The sequence below is a fragment of the Osmerus eperlanus genome, chromosome 21 (genome assembly GCF_963692335.1).
Source record: "Osmerus eperlanus chromosome 21, fOsmEpe2.1, whole genome shotgun sequence".
Lineage (NCBI taxonomy): Eukaryota > Metazoa > Chordata > Actinopteri > Osmeriformes > Osmeridae > Osmerus > Osmerus eperlanus.
The window spans coordinates 12,517,525-12,539,107 of NC_085038.1; the positions used below are offsets into that span (position 1 = coordinate 12,517,525).

General features: G+C 45.1%; 1 non-coding gene and 2 gene segments (V, D, J or C); all 3 read left to right on the plus strand.

Moving 5' to 3' along the window:
- The first annotated feature begins 4,429 nt into the window (after window positions 1-4,429).
- LOC134007153 (Ig kappa chain V region BS-5-like) lies at window positions 4,430-4,991 on the plus strand. The segment is given in 2 exon segments: window positions 4,430-4,501; window positions 4,654-4,991. Coding segments are annotated over 2 exon segments (387 nt in total).
- A 2,138-nt stretch (window positions 4,992-7,129) lies between these two features.
- Window positions 7,130-11,769, plus strand: LOC134007152 (Ig kappa chain V-VI region NQ2-6.1-like). The segment is given in 2 exon segments: window positions 7,130-7,212; window positions 11,432-11,769. Coding segments are annotated over 2 exon segments (387 nt in total).
- Window positions 11,770-21,493: 9,724 nt separating this feature from the next.
- Window positions 21,494-21,566, plus strand: trnak-uuu (transfer RNA lysine (anticodon UUU)). The gene has a single exon. It is a non-coding gene; the product is annotated as a tRNA-Lys (tRNA).
- Window positions 21,567-21,583: the final 17 nt, after the last annotated feature.

Sequence of the window (21,583 nt, forward strand, 5' to 3'; positions counted from 1 at the left end):
TTTTGTCCGTCTCTTTATAAACGGAGTGACTAAGTTCAGTTGAGTTCTGGATTTTAAGACGTATTTATCAATCTGCAGATTGGGAGAGAAAACCAGACCTCTGACAATAAATGACAACACAACACCAGGCTTAGGTCTCAATCATGTCTCTCTCAGCTCTGAAAGCCGGAGGATCATGAACATCTATTAACCCTGACACATAGTTATATTGATTAGTGAATAATGTAAGCACACCGGAAATCGCAATTTCTTCCACAACGTAGAGCTCTCCGAGGGGCTCTCCGAGGGCGTTACACATCGGAGAGGGCGTTCCCTGTGTCCGTCTCCGTGAAAACGGAGTAGTATAAATCTGCCTTAAGTCGCTTTGGATAAGAATGTCTGCTAAATGACTAAATGTAAATGTGGAATATAGGAGGCGGCAGGAGGAGGAGCACGCACCCCTTCACATCAATGGATCCGAAGTGGAAAAGGTCAGCTGCTTCAGGTTCCTCGGGGTGAACATCAGCAATGATCTCACATGGTCTGCCCACACGGACAAGGTGGTCAAAGCAGCTCGGAAACGCCTCTTCTTCTTGAGGAGACTGAAGAAGTTTGGCATGGACTCAGTCATCCTCACTAACTTTTACAGATGCACTATAGAGAGCATACTGACTGGTCGCATCACAGTGTGGTATGGGAGCAGCACAGACAGGGGCCGCAAGGCCCTACGTAGTGTGGCCCGGTCTGCTGAGTTCATCATCGACAGGAAGCTCCCAGCCCTACAGGACACCTACCACACACGATGCCTCACGAAAGCTGCCAAGAGACTGTTACCACCCTTCCTTCAGTCTTTTTACTCCGTTGCCTTCTGGCAGGCGATACCGCAGCATTCGGTCTCGCACACGCAGACTGGACAACAGTTTCTTTCCAAGGGCCATCAGGCTTCTGAATGGACATTGATATGGACATTGATACACTTCTCACTAGTCACTTTACATACTGTCACTTTCAGCTACTGGTTGCACTATCAACAATATTGCACTAATTGTACTTGTCTTAGGTTAGTATAGGTTTATAAGGTTAGTATAGGTTATTATGTGTATTAGAGGTTTAGTATACTGTATTGAATATTGTATATTATTTGTATATTTAACAAACTATGTTTTGTGTACTTACCGTATTTTCAGAAGAAAACATATATAAATCACACTGGACTATAAGTTGCATTTATTTAGAAATGTATTTCACAAAATCCAAGACCAAGAACAGACATTTAATCTGGAAAGGCAAGTTATTCAACTACACAATAGCACACAGAACAACAGGATGAATAGGTGTCCGGTATGTTAACATAACACATTAACAGTTGTTCAGCTACAGCCAGCGAGTCCAACAAGGTACCGGTAAGCTAGTTCACCAAGCTCCCGATCTCATTCCACATCACTGAATCAATTGAATGCGGCTGTAGACGGTAATGTTTATCCGTTGGTTCATGTCAGTCAGTATGAATTAACATTTTAAAACATTTTAAATTATATATATTTTTATATGTAAGTCGCACCTGACTATAAATCGCAGGACCCTACACTACCCTAACAGTGTCTGGGTGTTCACACAGTGATACAGAGCCGTACAAAAACCTCCCTCAGTCAGACTGCACAGTGACTGCACTGCTACAGCTGAGACCTACTGCAGGTGCTGAGAGGGAAGAGAAAGTGAACTGGAACACTGACTGGTCTTTGTAACACTGACCTGAATATATCAGTGATGCCTATATGTCAACCATCCCACCCTCATGTCAAAGCAGTCTTGAAAACATTTCAGCTCATAACGTTTAGATATAAAATGACTTATTGAAGAACAAAACATTAACTTTATATATATGTTTGAAACATGTCTTCACTGACTGTCATTCACATTAAGTGTTCATCAGAGACTTATACATTCATCAGGCTGATCAACATCCTTTATAGTGAAAAATTACAGGACAGTAATTAAAGAAGTGTAACATGTTTTAAAAATACCACAATCATCCTTGTCAGCCTTCCTAATCATCATCAACACTATCATGATCAACTACCTTTCTGCCTCTGACAACATCACCGTCATGCTGAAACCGGCTCTCAGACCACAGGTGAAAGTCATCAAACTGGTTCAGAAGCAGGTACGTGTGTGTTTTGACACCACAGACTGGAATATGTTCAAGCAGGTAGCCACTTACAATGAACACACAGACATCCAGGAGTACACAGAGACCGTCACTGCATTCATCAACAAGTACACTGATGATGTCACACATCACACACGACAAAACCATCACCACCCGTGCTAACCCGAAGCCATGACTGACAGGAAACTTGTCTCGTGGCATCAGGAAGACCAAACAGCAACACGCTAAAATGATTACCAGACAATTCAGAGACAGCAGAGATACACAGAGTCTGTTGCATGGTATCATCACTAAACAACCTCAATAACTTCTTTGGTCGCATTGAAGCACAAAACAACAAACCAGCTTGTTTATCTGTCTACGGCCAGCGTGAAAAGATCTCTCTCCACGATCGATGCCCGCAAGTCAGCTGGTCCAGACAACATACCTGGTTGTTTACTGAAGGACTGTGCAGAGGAGCTCAAAGATGTCCTCACAGACATCTTCAACACCTCTCTGAGTCAGGCTGTTGTTCCCACGTGCTTCAAAGCCACCACCATTATTCCTGTGCCAAAGAAGTCACCTCCATCATGCTTCAATGACCAGGAGGTCAGTGAAGGTGGTTTTACTGACCTCCATTATCATGAAATGCTTTGAGCGGCTAGTCATGCAGCACATCAAATCCATCCTCCCACCCTGCCTGGACCCTCTTCAATTTGCATATCGGACAAACCGCTCTACTGATGATGCAACATCATCTGCCCTCCACCCATCCCTACACACCTGGACCTTAAGGGGTCGTATGTGAGAATGCTGTTCATAGATTTTCATTCAGCATTCAACACCATCATCCCTCAGCAGCTTATCTGGAAACTGGACCGGCTTGGAGTGCACATTTGTCTGCATTTGGCTGCTGGACTTCTTCACTGGGAGACCACAAGCGGTACGGGTCAGCACCAACACATCCAGCACCATCATGCTGACCACAGGGGTCTACCAAGGATGTGTGCTCAGACCCCTGCTCTTCACCCTGCTGACACATGACTGCATGCTGAGGTACAGCACCAATCACCTCATCAAGTTTGCAGATGACACAAATGTAGTGGGACTCATCAGCAACAACTATGAGACAAACTACAGGAAGGAGGCGAGCCTACTGGCCAAGTGGTGTAAGAATAACAACCTCTCTCTTTATGAGGAGAAAACGAAGGAGATGGTCATCAACTTCAGTAGAGGTCCCACCAAGCACCCACCACTGATCATCAACTGCGCTGCTGTCGAGAGGGTCAGCAGTGCAACATTTCTGGGAGAGCACATCACTGAGGACCTCCCCTGGACAACCAACACCACATTGCTGGCTAGGAAGAATCACCAACGACTTTACTTCCTCCGCCGAAGAGAGCGAGAGCCCAGGCACCTACAGTATCATGTGCACATTCTACCAGGGCACCATTGAAAGCATCCTGACCAGCTGCATCACTGTATGGCACTGAAGCTGCACTGCATGCAACAGGAAGACCCTGCAATGTATAGTGAATGCAGCCAGCAGGATCACTGGTGCCCCATTCCCCCCACTCTCGGACATCTACAACACCCGTTTCACCCTATAGCAATCAGCATCACTGCTGATGCAACCCATCCCTCCCACACCCTGTTCAGCCTCCTGCCATCTGGGAGAATGTACCGGAGCCTCCGGGCCAGCTCCACCTGACCGCTGAACAGATTCACACATCAGGTTGTGAGGATGCTGAACTCTATCCCTGCTCTCCTACCCCCCCTTTGACCAAATATAGCAGGCACATTTTGAAGTTGATAATTCTGTACGGACCCCGAATGATTTTATAAATATCCAAATGGCCCTTGGCAGAAAAAAGGTTCCCCACCCCTGATGTAGACTAACAGGAAGCTTTGCTAGAGTCCCCTTGTCACTGTCAATAGTGGAATCTGAAAAACACTTATACTTGTTCTACATTCATTTGTGGAGTGTGGTATAAGGAGTCTTTGAGACATTGATTTAATGATTTAAAGGAGAACAGCTTTCACTGCAGGAGTCTGAGTTACAGTGTTCTGGACACACTCACACACTGAAGTACCCATACTGACCACTAGACAGAGACATACTGTGGTTTTTGAGACATCAAGCCTCAGTTCACACATCTCTTCAACTACAGTTTCTTTGTGGGTCCAAAAAAGTTTGTCTGTACAGAGAGGACACTTTGCATAGGCAGCACATGCTTCAGTGGTCTGGGAGTGTTTATAGTCCTGTGAGTTTAACACCTCATGACTGAGAGCTGTCCTTCATAACAACAGAACCCACAACAACCATGACTCTGATCACAATCTTCATCTGGACTCTAGCTGTCTACATACAGGGTAAGAGACTTCTGTCATGTAGGAGATAAAGAATTTGATCAATTTCAGTATTACCTCTGATGTTAACTGTTTTTTGCAATGTGTATGCTTTGTATTATCAATATATAACCTTAATATTTATTTTTCCTTTCATGTTCTCTTTTCACACCCAGAGTCCAGAGGACAGATCACTGTGACTCAGACTCCTGCAGTGAAAGCTGTTCTCCCAGGACAGACCGTCTCTCTGCAGTGTAAAACCAGTAGTGATGTGTATGATGCAGCAGGCTCTACTCCCCGTCTAGCCTGGTACCTCCAGAGACCTGGAGAAGCTCCTAAACTCCTCATTTACTACGCTAAAACACTTCAGTCTGGGACTCCATCTAGATTCAGTGGTACAGGATCACATAGTGACTTCACTCTGACCATCAGTGGAGTCCAGGCTGAAGATGCAGGAGATTACTACTGTCAGAGTGAACACTACACTAACAGTGTCTGGGTGTGCACACAGTGATACAGAGCCATACAAAAACCTCCCTCGATCAGACTGCACAGTGACTGCACTGCTACAGCTGAGACCTACTGCAGCTGCTGAGAGGGAAGAGAAAGTGACATGGAACACTGACTGGTCTTTGTCACACTGAGCAGAATATATCAGTGGTGTTCATTGTAATATTTGTGTAAATAACCAGGCAGGAGACGGGAGTACGGTTTGTGTCGTTTAGTCAAACCACAAAACCCTGTGAACACTACTTCTTCTTCCTCAATAATAATCTGATGCTTGTTCATCTCAGAGTGTGCAGGTGACATCCTGATGACCCAGAGGTCTGCAGCGGTGTCAGTCAAGCCTGGAGATCCTGCCACTCTCAGCTGCAAAGCCAGCAGTAACATCAATGATGACCTAGCCTGGTACCATCACAAACCTGGACAAGCTCCCAAATCAGCTTTAATGAGGCCTTTATATCAGGCAGGTATCATGGCACCGGATATGCCATTGATTTTACATCGACCATCAATAATGTCCAGGCTGAAGATGCAAGAAATTCCTACTGTCAGCAGATTACTACTGTAGCTTTCCCGTTCACACAGTGAAATACATCCATACAAAAACCTCCCCAACCCTTGAGGAATCACTACTGTCTCCTCACTGTCTCATGTCTCAAGCCTCAAGTCATTTAAATAGAACTAAGTCATGGAGCGGACTGTACATTGTACAGGATGAGGGAGAGGTGAACAGAGCTATGCAGACTCCAAATTGCAAAAAATAAATAGCTTTATTAAAGTACAAGAGATAGTGCTGTCCGTATAAAAGTCCTGACCCCTAACCATCCAGCCCAACTAAACACACCTTATTAAAATAGACCCTAACACCAACCCCAACTATCATAGTCCAGAGTTAATATGACTCCTCACTTCTGTGGTTTCCCTACCAACAATGAGGGCAGGGGAAATGTGGGGACCACTGAACTGGGGGAAGAGGGAGGTCGAGAAGTGAGGCGTGAGTTAGGAGCAGTGTTCCGATTAAAGCATCAAATACCCTTTTGTCTGCTAAACTGCTGCACTAAATGAATATGTTTTGGCTACCCGCAATGTTTGGGGCTATCTCGTTGTTATGATCAGTGACCTATGCACTTTTGTAAAGCTCTCTCTTGGAAGTCGCTTTGGATAAAAACGTCTGCTAAATGCATAAATGTAAATGTATTAGGTGTTGTAACATAACACTGCTGTACTACATTACTGCTTAGCAACAGTAAAGCAAACTATGTTCTCTGTACTTACCGTATTTTCAGAAGAAAACATATATAAATCACACTGGACTATAAGTTGCATTTATTTAGAAATGTATTTCACAAAATCCAAGACCAAGAACAGACATTTAATCTGGAAAGGCAAGTTATTCAACTACACAATAGCACACAGAACAACAGGATGAATAGGTGTCCGGTATGTTAACGTAACACATTAACAGTTGTTCAGCTACAGCCAGCGAGTCCAACAAGGTACCGGTAAGCTAGTTCACCAAGCTCCCGATCTCATTCCACATCACTGAATCCATTGAATGCGGCTGTAGACGGTAATGTTTATCCGTTGGTTCATGTCAGTCAGTATGAATTAACATTTTAAAACATGTTAAATTATATATATTTTTATATGTAAGTCGCACCTGACTATAAATCGCAGGACCAGCCAAATTATGAAAAAAAGTGTGATTTATAATCCGGAAAATACGGTATATGTTATGTTATGCCAGGTTGCTTTTCGTTGTCTTGTCCTAATAATTTCAGTTCCCAGTCTGACCTTGTGTTGTTCTGTGCATCTGACAATAAAAGACTTGAACTTGAATGTCTGACTGTCTTTCAACTTCTCAACACATTTAGGAATGATCCACTTATAATACATTAGACATGAATTACAAAGCACTCTTTGTATTCTTATTCAAAGATATTAATTTGTACAAATGTTTTCATGGTTACATTTAATATCCGTATAGACATACTTAACACTATTGAGGAGAAGGACATAATTATGTTCAGATCTCCAGGGAACATCCCCAGTAACTGAAATAGATACAGGACTTATTTGCATACTGAATGTATGAGCTTCAGTAGTCTGGGAGTGTTTATATGTGAGTACAACACTTCATGACTGAGAGCTGTTCTTCATATCATCAGAACCCACAACAATCATGACTTTGATTATCAGCATTGTGTGGATCCTAACTCTTTTCATTCAGGGTAAGAAGTCAATGACATTCCTAAAAAAGGTGTTTAAGTATACTGTACAGATGCATGTCTTTTCAAAGTCAAAACATTTCAAATGTTGTCATGTTCAACATTGTGTTTAACAAGCTCTACGTTGTCTCTTTTGTTGAGTCCAGAGGACAGATCACTGTGACTCAGACTCCTGCAGTGACAGTTGTTCTCCCAGGACAGACAGTCTCTCTGCAGTGTATCCCCCAGTAGAGGGCGTAGTAGGCCTGTGTAAGTCCTCTGCCCTCTTACACATGTTTCAGATTTGACTTAGTTCTATTTAAATGACACAAGGCTTCCAGCTTGATACAGTGAGGAGACAGTAGAGACTGACAGTACATGATGAGTTAAGATGTTGATATGTGCGGCAACCTCACTGAGACTGAGCTCCCTTGGTGCCTTCAGCACCAGACACACCACCTCCACCCAGCACCCAAGCTCTCCATGTTCAGCACCAGACACACCACCTCCACCACTAAGTTTCCCTCTCCTCAGCTCATTGAGGAACAGCAACGCTGCACCTCATTCCCTTAACAGCCTCTCTGCCTACAAAAGCAGATACACAGCAAGACAGAGGGAGAAAGCACTACCTGAGAGAGGAAAGACAGGTGACAGGTGGATTGGGCACCAAGGAACGAAGACCCCGAACTGACCTGTTCTTGTCAGTGTACTCTGCGGAGTAAAGGCATCGCCAGGGTGACTAGCTGAAAATAATGTATCTAATCACTGTGTTTGTACCCTGAAGGTGCGGATTGAGGCTAACTACATAACCCTCATCTCAGCCTGAAAACTGAGATCTTAGCCCGGTATCACCTAACACCCTGGGAACAGTACAAATATTCCACGGGTGAACCTATACAGAGGGTGAGTCTCCGGCGAGGGCAACTCTTCCAGTTGGCACGGCTAGTTAAAGGCTGGTTGGGGTTGGCCCAATCAGTAGCCAAAGTGTTAGAGACTATTGCAATCGACAAGTGTTTGAGGGAGCTACCAACGAGTTTGCTCAGAACGGTGAGCCAGAGTGACCCACAGTGCATGGACAACCTTGTAAAGGCTATTGACGCATGTGGTGCCACCGAAGCTTTGGTGAATGCTGGGAGGCGAGAGAGGCCAGCGAGAGGACCGCCAGCCACAGAAGGCAAAGACGGAGGCGGTGAGACAGTGGCCGAGACCAACCACAAAGAAGGCAGTGCGCGCCTTCCTAGGACTGACAGGGTATTACAGGCGCTTCATCCCTAATTATGCTACCATAGCAACCCCACTAACAGACCTGACCAAGGACTATAAGCCAGTATGGGCGGTATGGACGGACGCTACGGAATGGGCTTTTACTAGCCTGAAATCCTTGTTGTGTACAAACCCTGTGTTGAGAATGCCTGACTTTAACAGCCTTTTTCCGTGTTTCCAGATGCCTCAGACACTGGGATAGGGGCGGTGCTGTCGCAGGGTGAGGGAGAGGAGGCGCATCCCGTCGTGTATATCAGTCGCATGCTTTCCAACAGAGAACGGAAGTATGCCGCCGTGGAAAGGGAAGCCTTTAAGCTATTAAATGGGCACTGGAATACTTGAGGTACTACCTTTTAGGAAGAAGTTTCCGCCTAGTCACGGACCACGCCCCCCTAAAGTGGGTGGCGGGACAGACGGACTCCAACAGTAGGGTTACAAGGTGGTTTCTGGCGTTACAGGCCTTTTGACAAGTTTGACGTTGTGCATACAGTACCAGTCAAATGTGTCCAAACTTTTGACTGGTACTGTAAACCAGGGAAGTTGCATGGGAATGCGGACGCGCTGTCTCGCTGTGACCGTTAGGGGCTGGCGCTAGACCCTTTAGGTGTGGGGGGGTTATGTAAGAGGGCAGAGGACTTATACAGGCCTACTGAGCCCTCTACTGGGGGGCAAGGCAGAGTAAAGGCCAGGGTGACCAGCTGAAAAGGATTGCACTAATCACTGTTTTTGTACCCTGAAGGTCCGGATTGAGGCTACAAAAGGAGGAAGAGAAGAACGGAGATATGTATCCCCAGGAATTGATGTGTGTTTTGAATGAAGAATACAAGGAGCACCACAATATCGTTTTTTCTTGCCTTGTCTCTGGTTTCCTTTATTAATATGCCGTCACTGTTGTGCCGTAATATAGTGGGATGAAAACTATTACCATACAAATGCTCACACATTATCTATGACCTTGTTGATACAGGAAAGAAGCCTAACCAAAACATCTTACTATCATTGTATCAATATGATTAACAAGCTTCAGGATACTCTTTTCAAAATGACTTACTTGAAGTTCTTAAGGAGTACTGACACAGAGTTTGTAATTTACTTTGTACAGTATATGATTTGTTAATTCTGCCAGTTTTCAAGTTTTCTTTAAAGCCTCTTTACTTACAGGAATTGTTCTGTGCTCAGCTGCTCTCTATCCTGCTCATTTATAACATGTAGACTAACAGGACTAACAGCTCCGTCCTTGGACCCCTCCTCTTCTCTCTGTACACCACCTCACTTGGACCAATCATCACCTCCCATGGCTTCTCCTACCACTGCTACGCTGACGACACGCAGCTGTACCTGTCGTTCCCCCCGACCGATCCGGGGATCTCAGCTAGGATTGAGGCCTGCCTCACAGACATCTCCGCCTGGATGACCGAGCACCACCTCCAGCTGAACCTCGCCAAAACAGAACTTCTCATCATCCCGGCTAAACCCTCCATCTCCCACGATCTCTCAATCACCCTGGGATCTGCGACGGTGACCCCTTCATCCTCTGCCAGGAACCTTGGGGTTACCATGGACGACGAGCTCTCCCTCACGGCCCACATTGCTGCGGTCTCCCGGTCGGGTAGATTCACCCTCTACAACATCCGGAAGATCAGGAGATACCTGTCTGAGCACTCCACCCAGCTGCTAGTCCAAGCACTTGTCCTCTCCAAGTTGGACTATTGCAACTCGCTGCTCGTTGGTCTCCCAGCATGTGCAACCCGCCTTCTTCAGAGGATTCAGAACGCAGCGGCCCGCCTGGTCTACAATCTACCCAGACGCTCCCATGTTACCCCGCTCCTCATCTCTCTCCACTGGCTACCTATCATGGCCCGTATCAGATTCAAGACCCTGGTATTGACCTTCCGAGCAGTGAACGGGACTGCACCCATCTACATCAAGTCTCTCCTGCAGCCTTACACCCCCACCCGTCACCTACGGTCTTCTTCAGACAACCGCCTGGTGGTCCCACCGCTCAAGGCCGCCCGGTCCCAACACAAGCTCTTCTCCTGTCTGGCCCCCCAGTGGTGGAATCAACTCCCCACCCCCATCAGAGACACTGACTGTCTCTCCACCTTCAAGAAAAGGCTCAAGACGCACTTGTTCCGGGAGTACAACGGTACTTAGGAATGGTTCGTTTGACCCGATGTTAGTTTCCTCAAGGATCACAATGACTCTTGCTTAGAGACTTGTTGCTCTTGTGGTTAGTGGTAACTGACTTAAATTTTTGTACTCGCTGTGATATATTGTTTTTATTATTGTTGCTTGCTTTTTCCACAGGTACACTTGCACTTATAGCAGTTCATTTTGTTTAATTGTAACTTGTTTAACTACATGCTCTTATGGTTCTTCCCTTTGGCACTTATTTTGGTTGTTCACAATGTGTGCTTCATGTTTTGGCTACTCGCAATGTTTTTGTGGCTATCTCGTTGTTATGATCAGTGACCTATGCACTTTGTAAAGCTCTCTCTTGGAAGTCGCTTTGGATAAAAGCGTCTGCTAAATGAATAAATGTAAATGTGTAAATGTAAACAGGAAGCTTTGCCCTTGTCACTGTCCATAGTGGAACCTGAAAAGCACTTATACTTGTTCTGCATTCATTTGTGGAATGTGGCATAATGAGTGTTTGCGTTTGTGATATAATGAGTGTAGTAATGAGCCAGTCTGTTGAACTACAGAGAGGACACTTTGCATAGGCAGTACATGCTTCAGTGGTCTGGGAGTGTTTATAGTCCTGTGAGTTTAACACTTCATGACTGTCCTTCATGACAACAGAACTCACAACAACCATGACTCTGATCACCATCTTCATCTGGACTCTAGCTGTCTACATACAGGGTAAGAGAGTTCTGTCATGTAAGAGATACAGAATTTGTCAATCAATTTCAGTATTACCTCTGATGTTAACTGTTTTTTTGCTATGTGTATGTTTTGTTTCTCTTTTCACACCCAGAGTCCAGAGGACAGATCACTGTGACTCAGACTCCTGCAGTGAAAGCTGTTCTCCCAGGACAGACCGTCTCTCTGCAGTGTAAAACCAGCAGTGATGTGTATGGTGCAGGAGGCTCTACTCCCCATCTAGCCTGGTACCTCCAGAGACCTGGAGAAGCTCCTAAACTCCTCATTTACTACACTACAACACTTCAGTCTGGGACTCCATCTAGATTCAGTGGTACAGGATCACATAGTGACTTCACTCTGACCATCAGTGGAGTCCAGGCTGAAGATGCAGCAGATTACTACTGTCAGAGTTGGCACTACCCTAACAGTGTCTGGGTGTGCACACAGTGATACAGAGCCGTACAAAAACCTCCCTCAGTCATACTGCACAGTGACTGCACTGCTACAGCTGAGACCTACTGCAGCTGCTGAGAGGGAAGAGAAAGTGACATGGAACACTGACTGGTCTTTGTCACACTGAGCAGATTATAGCAGTGGTGTTCATTGTAATATTTGTGTAAATAACCAGGCAGGAGATGGGAGTACGGTTTGTGTCGTTTAGTCAAACCACAAAACCCTGTGAACACTACTTCTTCTTCCTCAATAATAATCTGATGCTTGTTCATCTCAGAGTGTGCAGGTGACATCCTGATGACCCAGAGGTCTGCAGCGGTGTCAGTCTAGCCTGGAGATCCTGCCACTCTCAGCTACAAAGCCAGCAGTAACATCAATGATGACCAAGCCTGGTACCATCACAAACCTGGACAAGCTCCCAAATCAGCTTTAATGAGGCCTTTATATCAGGCAGGTATCATGGCACCGGATATGCCATTGATTTTACATCGACCATCAATAATGTCCAGGCTGAAGATGCAAGAAATTCCTACTGTCAGCAGATTACTACTGTAGCTTTCCCGTTCACACAGTGAAATACATCCATACAAAAACCTCCCCAACCCTTGAGGAATCACTACTGTCTCCTCACTGTCTCATGTCTCAAGCCTCAAGTCATTTAAATAGAACTAAGTCATGGAGCGGACTGTACATTGTACAGGATGAGGGAGAGGTGAACAGAGCTATGCAGACTCCAAATTGCAAAAAATAAATAGCTTTATTAAAGTACAAGAGATAGTGCTGTCCGTATAAAAGTCCTGACCCCTAACCATCCAGCCCAACTAAACACACCTTATTAAAATAGACCCTAACACCAACCCCAACTATCATAGTCCAGAGTTAATATGACTCCTCACTTCTGTGGTTTCCCTACCAACAATGAGGGCAGGAGAAATGTGGTGACCACTGAACTGGGGGAAGAGGGAGGTGGAGAAGTGAGGCGTGATGAAGAAAGTGTTTTGTCCGTCTCTTCATAAACGGAGTGACTAAGTTCAGTTGAGTTCTGGATTTTAATAAGTATTATCAATCTGCAGATTGGGAGAGAAAACCAGACCTCTGACAATAAATGACAACACAACACCAGGCTTAGGTCTCAATCATGTCTCTCTCAGCTCTGAAAGCCGGAGGACCATCTTTTATAGGGCACAGGAATGTAAACATAGATAGTGACAGTCAGGCAGTAATGACGTTACAACAGTCTCAGAGAAAGATATTCACAGCTCCCAACACATGACCACTCAAACTAGAGAGATCATATTTGGCACTCTCCTTGTAGTCATGACAAAGGACGTTTACCCAGTACTTTCTCCTGATCCCGAACATCTATTAACCGACACATAGACACAATCTACTCTTATTAATAGCAAGCTTACATGAGAACATACTAACTAGTATCCAATGACTAGTTATATTGATTACATATCCGACATATCAATCATTCCCAGGGCAATAAAGTAATCATCAGTCTTGCTTACTTTTATCTGTGGCTTGATTTGGGCTACCATAATCTTACTGGCAGCCTTCCGAGAGCCCACTGCACAGCACTGTACACAGCAGGCAGTACACATCTTCCAAGCACAAACCACAATCATCACAACAACGATTAACATGCCCAATTCAGTGATTTCCATTTGAATAATAGTCGAAAAAGAAACCCCCAATAGAGGAGGTCAGTCAGCACAATTCCAAGCTTCAGGTTCCCCCAAAACTGAAATTAACTCTTTAATGTGAGCAGCCATACTTGTGATATTAGTAGATTAATCTTTGATAAAAGTACAACAGTCATGACCTATCACAGCACAGGTACCTCCCTGAGCTGACAACAGATAATCCAGTGCCATACGGTTCTGTAGCACTACCTGCCTCATGGCCTACATCTCAGAAGCAACCGCAGTTAAGGCGTCAGCTGTCTCATTACCAATGGACTCCAACCCGAGTGCTAAGCTCCTAATATCTGTAAAGGCAGTGATAGCACCATACACAGGGACAATGGCAGCTGAAACCGTGAAAAGTGACTGTGTACTATTGAATCCACGTGATGTGATCCCAGCTTCTTAGCATCTGCATTAATAATACTTCTCTTGTGGCGGTGCCACCAATATTTGGGAAAGGGGTGCAGGGGCAACCCATCTACAGGTCTGAGGGCTCCTACAATAAACCCAAGGTAATACGTTCCTGACCAGTCGGCCGGCAGGAAATAATAAGCACTCTTACCACATACCCACATGGTGCCATTGTTAGCTGCACGAGGAACCCAAAATTGTGATTTTGGCCCTTATACTTACAGGTCCATCTGCAACAGGCAAATCATGCAACAGGCTGTTAGCATACATACCACAGTGTGGTTACATGTATTCTTCTGTAGTATGCTAAAGGTGTAGGAATAACATAGTTAGCAACATCAGGAATTTATGTCACCCGCCCAAATGGTATACAGGACAAGTAACATTGAACTCAGATACAACTGAACTTACAAATCATCCAGTAGAGTGTGAGCATACATAGAAACCGTATCCTTGCATGTATTTTTTCACTCTCACTGTACCACTATGCCATACACAAAACAATGCAGGTGGGGCATATTCAAGAGATGACTGACTTGTTCGACAGAACAGTCACATTTGTTACATCCAACCCTACACAAGGCCACTTCTTGACCTTACACATATCAGCCATTGACAGAGGGACAGATATCCCTGGATAACCTCCAGAATGCTTGGGACTCTAACCACAAACCCTGCAAGGTCTGTCCCCTCTAATGCTGCGTCCAGTCATTTTTCCCGTCCAAGGAAAGGTGTTGTTGCACAGATTGTTCTTCATGTGTGCTTTATGATGAATCTCAATGTTCACATCAGTATAATTGGGAGCGTGCAATAGTGACTCTCGGTGTGGCTCATGTATGCGATGTCTGTGGACTTGTGCGTCCAGTATCAGTAAAGGTCTGTCAGGTGTGTGCGTCAGTATGTCTGGATCTCATCTCTCATCGTAGCTCAGGCAGTGGCCACGGTTTCCTTGAAACACAGTATCCTCTCGTCCCCGTTCTGGGTGCTGTCATCTGCTTCATGTAGAGGCCGGAGGAAGACTGAAAGTGTCTTCCCCTCTCCAGGCTCCTCTCTCTGGTTTCCCATCTGGGTGCTGTCATCTGCTTCATGAATCACACATGGGGAAGAGAGGCATGGTAGCAACAGCAGCCCCTCTCTGGCTTTCTCCTCATGTGACTCACCTTTCGACGTCTTCAACACCTCCGGGTGGGTGCTCTTTGAGACCTCCTTCTCAGTGCCCCTGGATTGGAGTGCTGGATGGCGGGGTCCTGGTTCTGACTCAAATCAGTCCGCTGGACTGGAACCTGCTCCCGGATCAGCCGCTGCAAACGGGTCTCCACCCCCCTTGGTGTACTCCCGGAGGAGTAACCCAGTGGGAATGAGACAAATGACAAGTTGGAGCAGGCACCATGTGGAGGTGCACCTGCTCCTCCACAGGCACCTGGCTCTCCGTTGGGACCCTCCACTGTGTTGTTCGGTGGAGGGGCCGTTTTGCAGTGTGTCGCATGGATCCATGTCGGACGACCCTCCACTTTCACAGCTGTGTGAGTCAACAAGAGAAACCAGGTATGGACCGGTCCATCTCGGTGAGAAGGCAGTCCTCTGTTTGTGCACTTTCACGTACACGTAGTCTCCCGGTTGATAGGGATGACATTGGCTCCCCAGCGGGCAGCTTTCACCTGTGAATGCACAACCCTGGCTGCTCTAGTTAGGGCAAAACAAAAGTTTAACATTGTATCATCCATCTGGTGGATATCCATCTGTTTCAATGATAGTGGGGGAGAGACAGGCAATCTCATTGGTCTCCCTAAAACAATCTCATGTGGGGAAAGTCCATTCCTCCTCTGGGGAGTGGACCTCATGGCCATAAGTGCTAGTGGGAGTGCATCAGGCCATTTTAGGCCAGTCTCTTCACATATCTTGGCTAGTTTGTTTTTCAAAGTTCCATTTTGCCTCTCCACTGCCCCTGCAGACTGTGGGTGGTAGGGACAGTGGAAATGCTGGTTGATCTGGAGCGCTTTACAAAGTTCCTGAACAATTTGATCTGTGAAATGTCCCATATCTACAGATCACATCTCGAATGAGAATCTTGGCTATCGTGGTAGCATCAACTTTCCGACATGGGTAGGCTTCTACCCATTTCGAGAACATGTCAACAATTACAAGTACATATTCAAAATTACAACACTTGTTCATCTGCATAAAATCAATTTGTAATTGAATAAAAGGACCACTTGGTAGCGGGTGGGCTGCGTCTCTTCTCTTTGGTCCCTTTCTGGGATTATGCTGCTGGCAGGTATGACACTAAGCACAATGTTGCTCAGCCTTTGTGGAAAAACCAGGTGCAAACCCATCTATATTTACTATTAAGACCATACCCCCCTTGCTCGTATGGGCACAGCCGTGCGCCATGCGAGCCAACCAAGGGGAACAATGCACATGGAATCTTTCACACAGCCAACAGATAACCAACCATCCCTCTCAGTGTTATCAGCAGCGGCTTGAAGGTCCGCCACAACATGAAGAGAGGGAGTGCGTGTTTCAGGTTGCGGAGACACAAACAAATATAGAGACCTGGGACACATCAGAGGATTTGGCTGCAGCCTTTGCTGCTAAATCAGCTCAAGCATTTCCTCTTGAAACATCATCTGTATTGTTAGTATGAGCCTCACACCTAACAATAGCTAGCTTTCTCGCTAGTAGTATTGCAGACAACAAATTATCAATCATCTTTCCATTCTTGATTCCTCCACCTGAGGAGTTAATGAAACCTCTTTCTCGCCATATGGCACCAAAATCGTGAGTAACTCCAAATCCATACCTCGAGTCAGTGTGAATATTTACAACCTTGCCTTCTGACAAACAACATGCCCTTGTCAAAGCAAACAACCCTGCCGGCTGTGCAGTGCATTGTGGAGACAGTTTACCAGATTCGAATGTCTCACTGTCCGTGCAGACCGCATATCCGGAGTTTAGGGAGCCATCCCATGCTCGGGACAAAGATCCATCTACGTACAACACAATTTCAGCATTATCCATCTGTTTGTCAAACAAATCAGGTCTGGGTGTTAGCACTTTATCGACAACCATCTCACAGTCATGTGGTTCACCATCATCAGGGGTGGGCAACAATGAAGCTGGATTCAATGGGGAGCATCTATGGATCGTAATGTTACTTTGAGTCAACAAAATCAGTTCATACTTTGTAGCTCTAGTGGCTGACAGGTGTTGAGTTTTGGTGCGTAACAGAAGAGCACTTACTGCGGGAGGAACCATCACTGCCAAGGGTGAGCCCAGCACTATATCTGCAGTTGCCTCCACACATGTTTCCGCAACACAGCCTGCTCGTAAGCACGGGGGGAAACCTGCTGCCACAGTATTTAAAGAAGAACTCACATAGGCGATAGGCCTCCTAAGATTACCATGCTGCTGGGTCAGTACACCCTGGGCAAACCCTTTGGCCTCGTGGCAGTACAGTGTGAATGGCTTGCTGTAGTCTGGCAGATCGAGAGCTGGCGCCTGGGCCCAGGCCTGCTTGAGAGATACAAATGATTTATCAGCTTCAGTGTTCCACAACAAGTGAGTATCAGTCTGGCCCTTCATTAAATCAAAGAGAGGTTTATGCCAACACGGCATAATCAAGGATCCACTGACGACACTACCCGGCTGAACTTGGAAAGACTTGAGTTGTTTTGGTGTTCTAGGCTTCGGTATCCATCGGATGGCCTCCTCTCTATCAGGCGTCAATAGACACTCTGTACCTTTGAGTGTATGGCCCAGATACTTGACCTCCTCAGACCATAACTGCAGTTTTGCCTTTGAGGCCTCGTGGCCCTCTCAGCCAGTGCATGTAATACAGCAATAGTGTCCTGTTGGCAGGAGGCAAGATTCTTAGAACATATAAAAAAGGTAATCAATATACTGCACCAGAGTAGAGCCGGGTGCTAAAGTGACATCCTGGAGGTCCTCTCGTAATGCTTGACTAAACAACGTAGGTGATTTGGTGTATCCCTGTGGTAGAACTGAAATGTATAGTGGACCTGGCGAAACGTGAATGCAAGCAGATACTGGCTCTCTTCTGCAATGGGAACAGAGAAGAAAGCAAACAATAGTCATTCACAGAGCAAGAAAGTAACAGGGTTACTTGCTAAGTATTGTAACAGGGTTAGGCACAACAGGATGTATAACACAGGCATTACCTGCTTATAAACCCATAATAAACTTCCAAGTATTTTATTAGCCTTAAAGGATCAAATTGACCTTAAATCTACCTATGACTCCTTGTTTCAACAAAGCATCAATAACTGGGACAATACCTTTCCCTACTTCTCTATTACTATCATACTGAGGTACGGTTCTCAAGAGTTGTACTACAATCAATGATAATAACAACTTGGGTAGTGATGAAGAAAGTGTTTTGTCTGTCTGTTCATAAACAGAGTGACTAAGTTCAGTTGAGTTCTGGATTTTAATAAGTATTTATCAATCTGCAGATTGGGAGAGAAAACCAGTCTTCTGACCGTAAATGACAACACAACACCAAGCTTAGGTCTCAACCAGGTCTCTCTCCGCTCTGAAGGCCGGAGGACCATCTTTTATAGGGCACAGGAATGTAAACATAGATAGTGACAGTCAGGCAGTAATGACGTTACAACAGTCTCAGAGGAAGAGATTCACAGCTCCCAACAAATGACCACTCAGACTAGAGAGATCATAGTTGGCGCTCTCCTTGTAGTCATGACAAAGGACGTTTACCCAGTACTTTCTCCTGATCCCGAACATCTATTAACCCTGACACATAGACACAATCTACTCTTATTAATAGCAAGCTTACATGAGAACATACTAGAACAACTAGTATCCAATGACTAGTTCTATTGATTAGTGAATAATGTAAGCACACCAGAAATCGCAATTTCTTCCACAGTAGCATTCTTAATGCGCCCAATATGATTAGCATGTGTGGACCACAGTAGCTCAGGCCCAGCTTCTAGCAAGGCCACATCTGCGGTCGCTAAAATCTCTACATTCCACTGCTGGGGGATGTGTATGGGATTGCTAGGCCAAGTGTTCTTTATCCTAAGGAATAGATAAGAAAAAGTCAGTAGTGCATTTCATTTCGGTTCAGTTTGCACAACAAATTCCTTTCCAACAGATTGACTTGTTACTTACTTTTACATAGTTGAAAGAAATACATGTTCATCTTTCAAAGATCCATCTATCCACCCATAAGAGCTAACTGACAGTTGTGTCCACAGGAACCCCAGAAACTATCACTATCATCTCATTGATTTGGGTACTGTGTACTGTTGAACTGGCTAACCTAGTAGCTCTGTGTCTTACTTGAAAAAGAGGAGCTCTCTGCCTCCCCTATTCTTGAGTATTATTATTTTTGATGGTGGCTGTTTACTGTCTGAGTGTCCTTGAGCAGGCCACAGCAAGCTCTTCGTTCTGAAGAAAACGGGAGGGTTGAGTGCAGTAGTATGGAGTATATGACTGAAGGGTACTGACTATTTCTGTATACTGTGACAATAGCCTGCCCTGTGGCGTATCTGTTTACAGAGTATGCACATATCCCTGTCTATCTCTTACTCCCCTTGCTGCCTGCCCCTGGCTCTCCTTTTTCCTTTAAACATATTATTTTCTTTCTGTAAGACATTCATTTGCAATGTCATTAATTTCTCAACTTTCTTTTCTGCATTCTCTAATTGTATCAACAGTTTTGTTCTCCCAATGTAGAACCTGTTTCTTAACTTCTACCTGGAGTTCAGGAAGCAATCCACATATGAACACATGACAAAGTGGCATGGGGATGCAGCTGCTGTAAAACCAGAATGTTTTTCAAAAATCCTAGTAAGTCTTTCCAGATAATCTGTAGGATCCTCATCTTTTCTCTGTTTGCAATCATACACTTTGCTCCAGTCAAGCAACACCCCTCCGGTATTACTGCCATTAAACACCATCAGGAATCTATTTCTCAACACACCGGGCTGGAGTGCAACCTCTAACCCTTGATTCAAATCAATAAAAGTATGTATGGCATTGATAACTATTTGCAAATCTCTTAGAAATGTTGCTGAGTCCTCTCATGTCAGGAAATTCCTTTCTTAGCTCCCTCAGCTCAGTCACTGACCATGGGCAATAAGGTACATAGGCTGTCATACATCAGGACGTGGATATGCACACATAGGGTTCATTGATACCTGGGGGTTCAACTGATAGTTACAGGCCTTTCATGGTTGGGGCTCTCTCTGCTTGATTGACCTGAACCCTTTCCTCAACCTCATAAGCAGTAGTGCTTCTTCTGTTCTTAGGCCTTCCTGACTAACCTCACCAATCATATTTTCTGTGGTATGAACCTCAACCTTCTCTTGTAGGTTCTGTGCTGGTTGCACCTGACCCGCTGCTTCCACTAACACTGCATTTTCCCTATCTCTGGCTCTCCTCTGCATAGCCACAGCTATAGCAACAATCTGATCACGTTTTAACAATGACTCCCGGACGCTCTGTCTCTCAAACTGCTCTAGTTCAATTGTAGCAGCCTCTTGTTTGTCTTGCTCAAAAAGTTCTAGCTCACTTTTCTGTTCATCTTGTCTCTGTCTCTCAAGACGCTTTGGCTCATTCCTAGGTTCTCTATCAGAATCAGTTTTAGCTTGATCTGACCGTATTTTCTCAAGATAGACAATTCCACGTCGTCTAGTAGCTTCAGTTAACCATATCATAAACATTGGCCAGCTGACAAATTGTTTACACTTCCCACTTGTTTCCTTGTCTTTCAAAACCGCTTTTAGACTCTCCAATATTTTTACGTCAAACGTTCCCTCCAACGGAAAACAATGTGTCGGGTCATGATTAGTCCACGCATGCCATTTCTCAATGCTTGACACTGCTTGAATTCCATGTAGCTCAAACATATATCTGGCTGGACTGTTCACAGGTAACAACGTCTCTATCGTTCTCGTAGTGGAAGCTAAATTACCCATACTGAATTACAATGTATCTGAATACAAAGTATCTGTAACAAATCTCATAACGGTAGGCTATGTAGCCAACTCTTATGATTTACTGCAGCAAGAATCACACAGCACTTTAGAATATAGTCACAAAATCACATAGCACTATTAAACAGTCGCACAATCTCATAGCACTGTAAAATGGTCACAATATTGAAGAATAAAAGAACTACAATATCATGTGGTAGTGAACTACAAATATGGCCTTTTTCAAGCCAAACTATCCTCGCCCTCCGGCGCTCGATCATGGGACGCGCCTACAAAGACCCAACTCTTTTGGGAACGTGCATTCAATAATTTCCTCAACTCCGTTACCTCATAAGTAACAAAATAATCACAATTCGTGCTTAAGAGAGACGAGTTAATCCATAAACTGCCAGTCTATCTTTCCCTCAGTATTTGATTGTGTCTCTCGCTGATCATTTAATGCCAAGTTTGTCAGTAAAAACCTAACTGTCCCTTTACATTGTCAAAGTATCCCTAACTTGTTTAAAGAGGCTCTTTGTGTCGAAGGTGCACCGGCATGCTTGCGAGGGATTCGCCATACGATCCCTCGGGGTTTGTGTGGCGAAGGAGATGTACGTGCAGATGTTCCACGAAAAGCTCAGCGTTTCCTGCCACTCCAGAGCCCGGATAGCTCAGTCGGCAGAGCATCAGACTTTTAATCTGAGGGTCCGGGGTTCAAGTCCCTGTTCGGGCGAAGGCTGTTCAAACCGC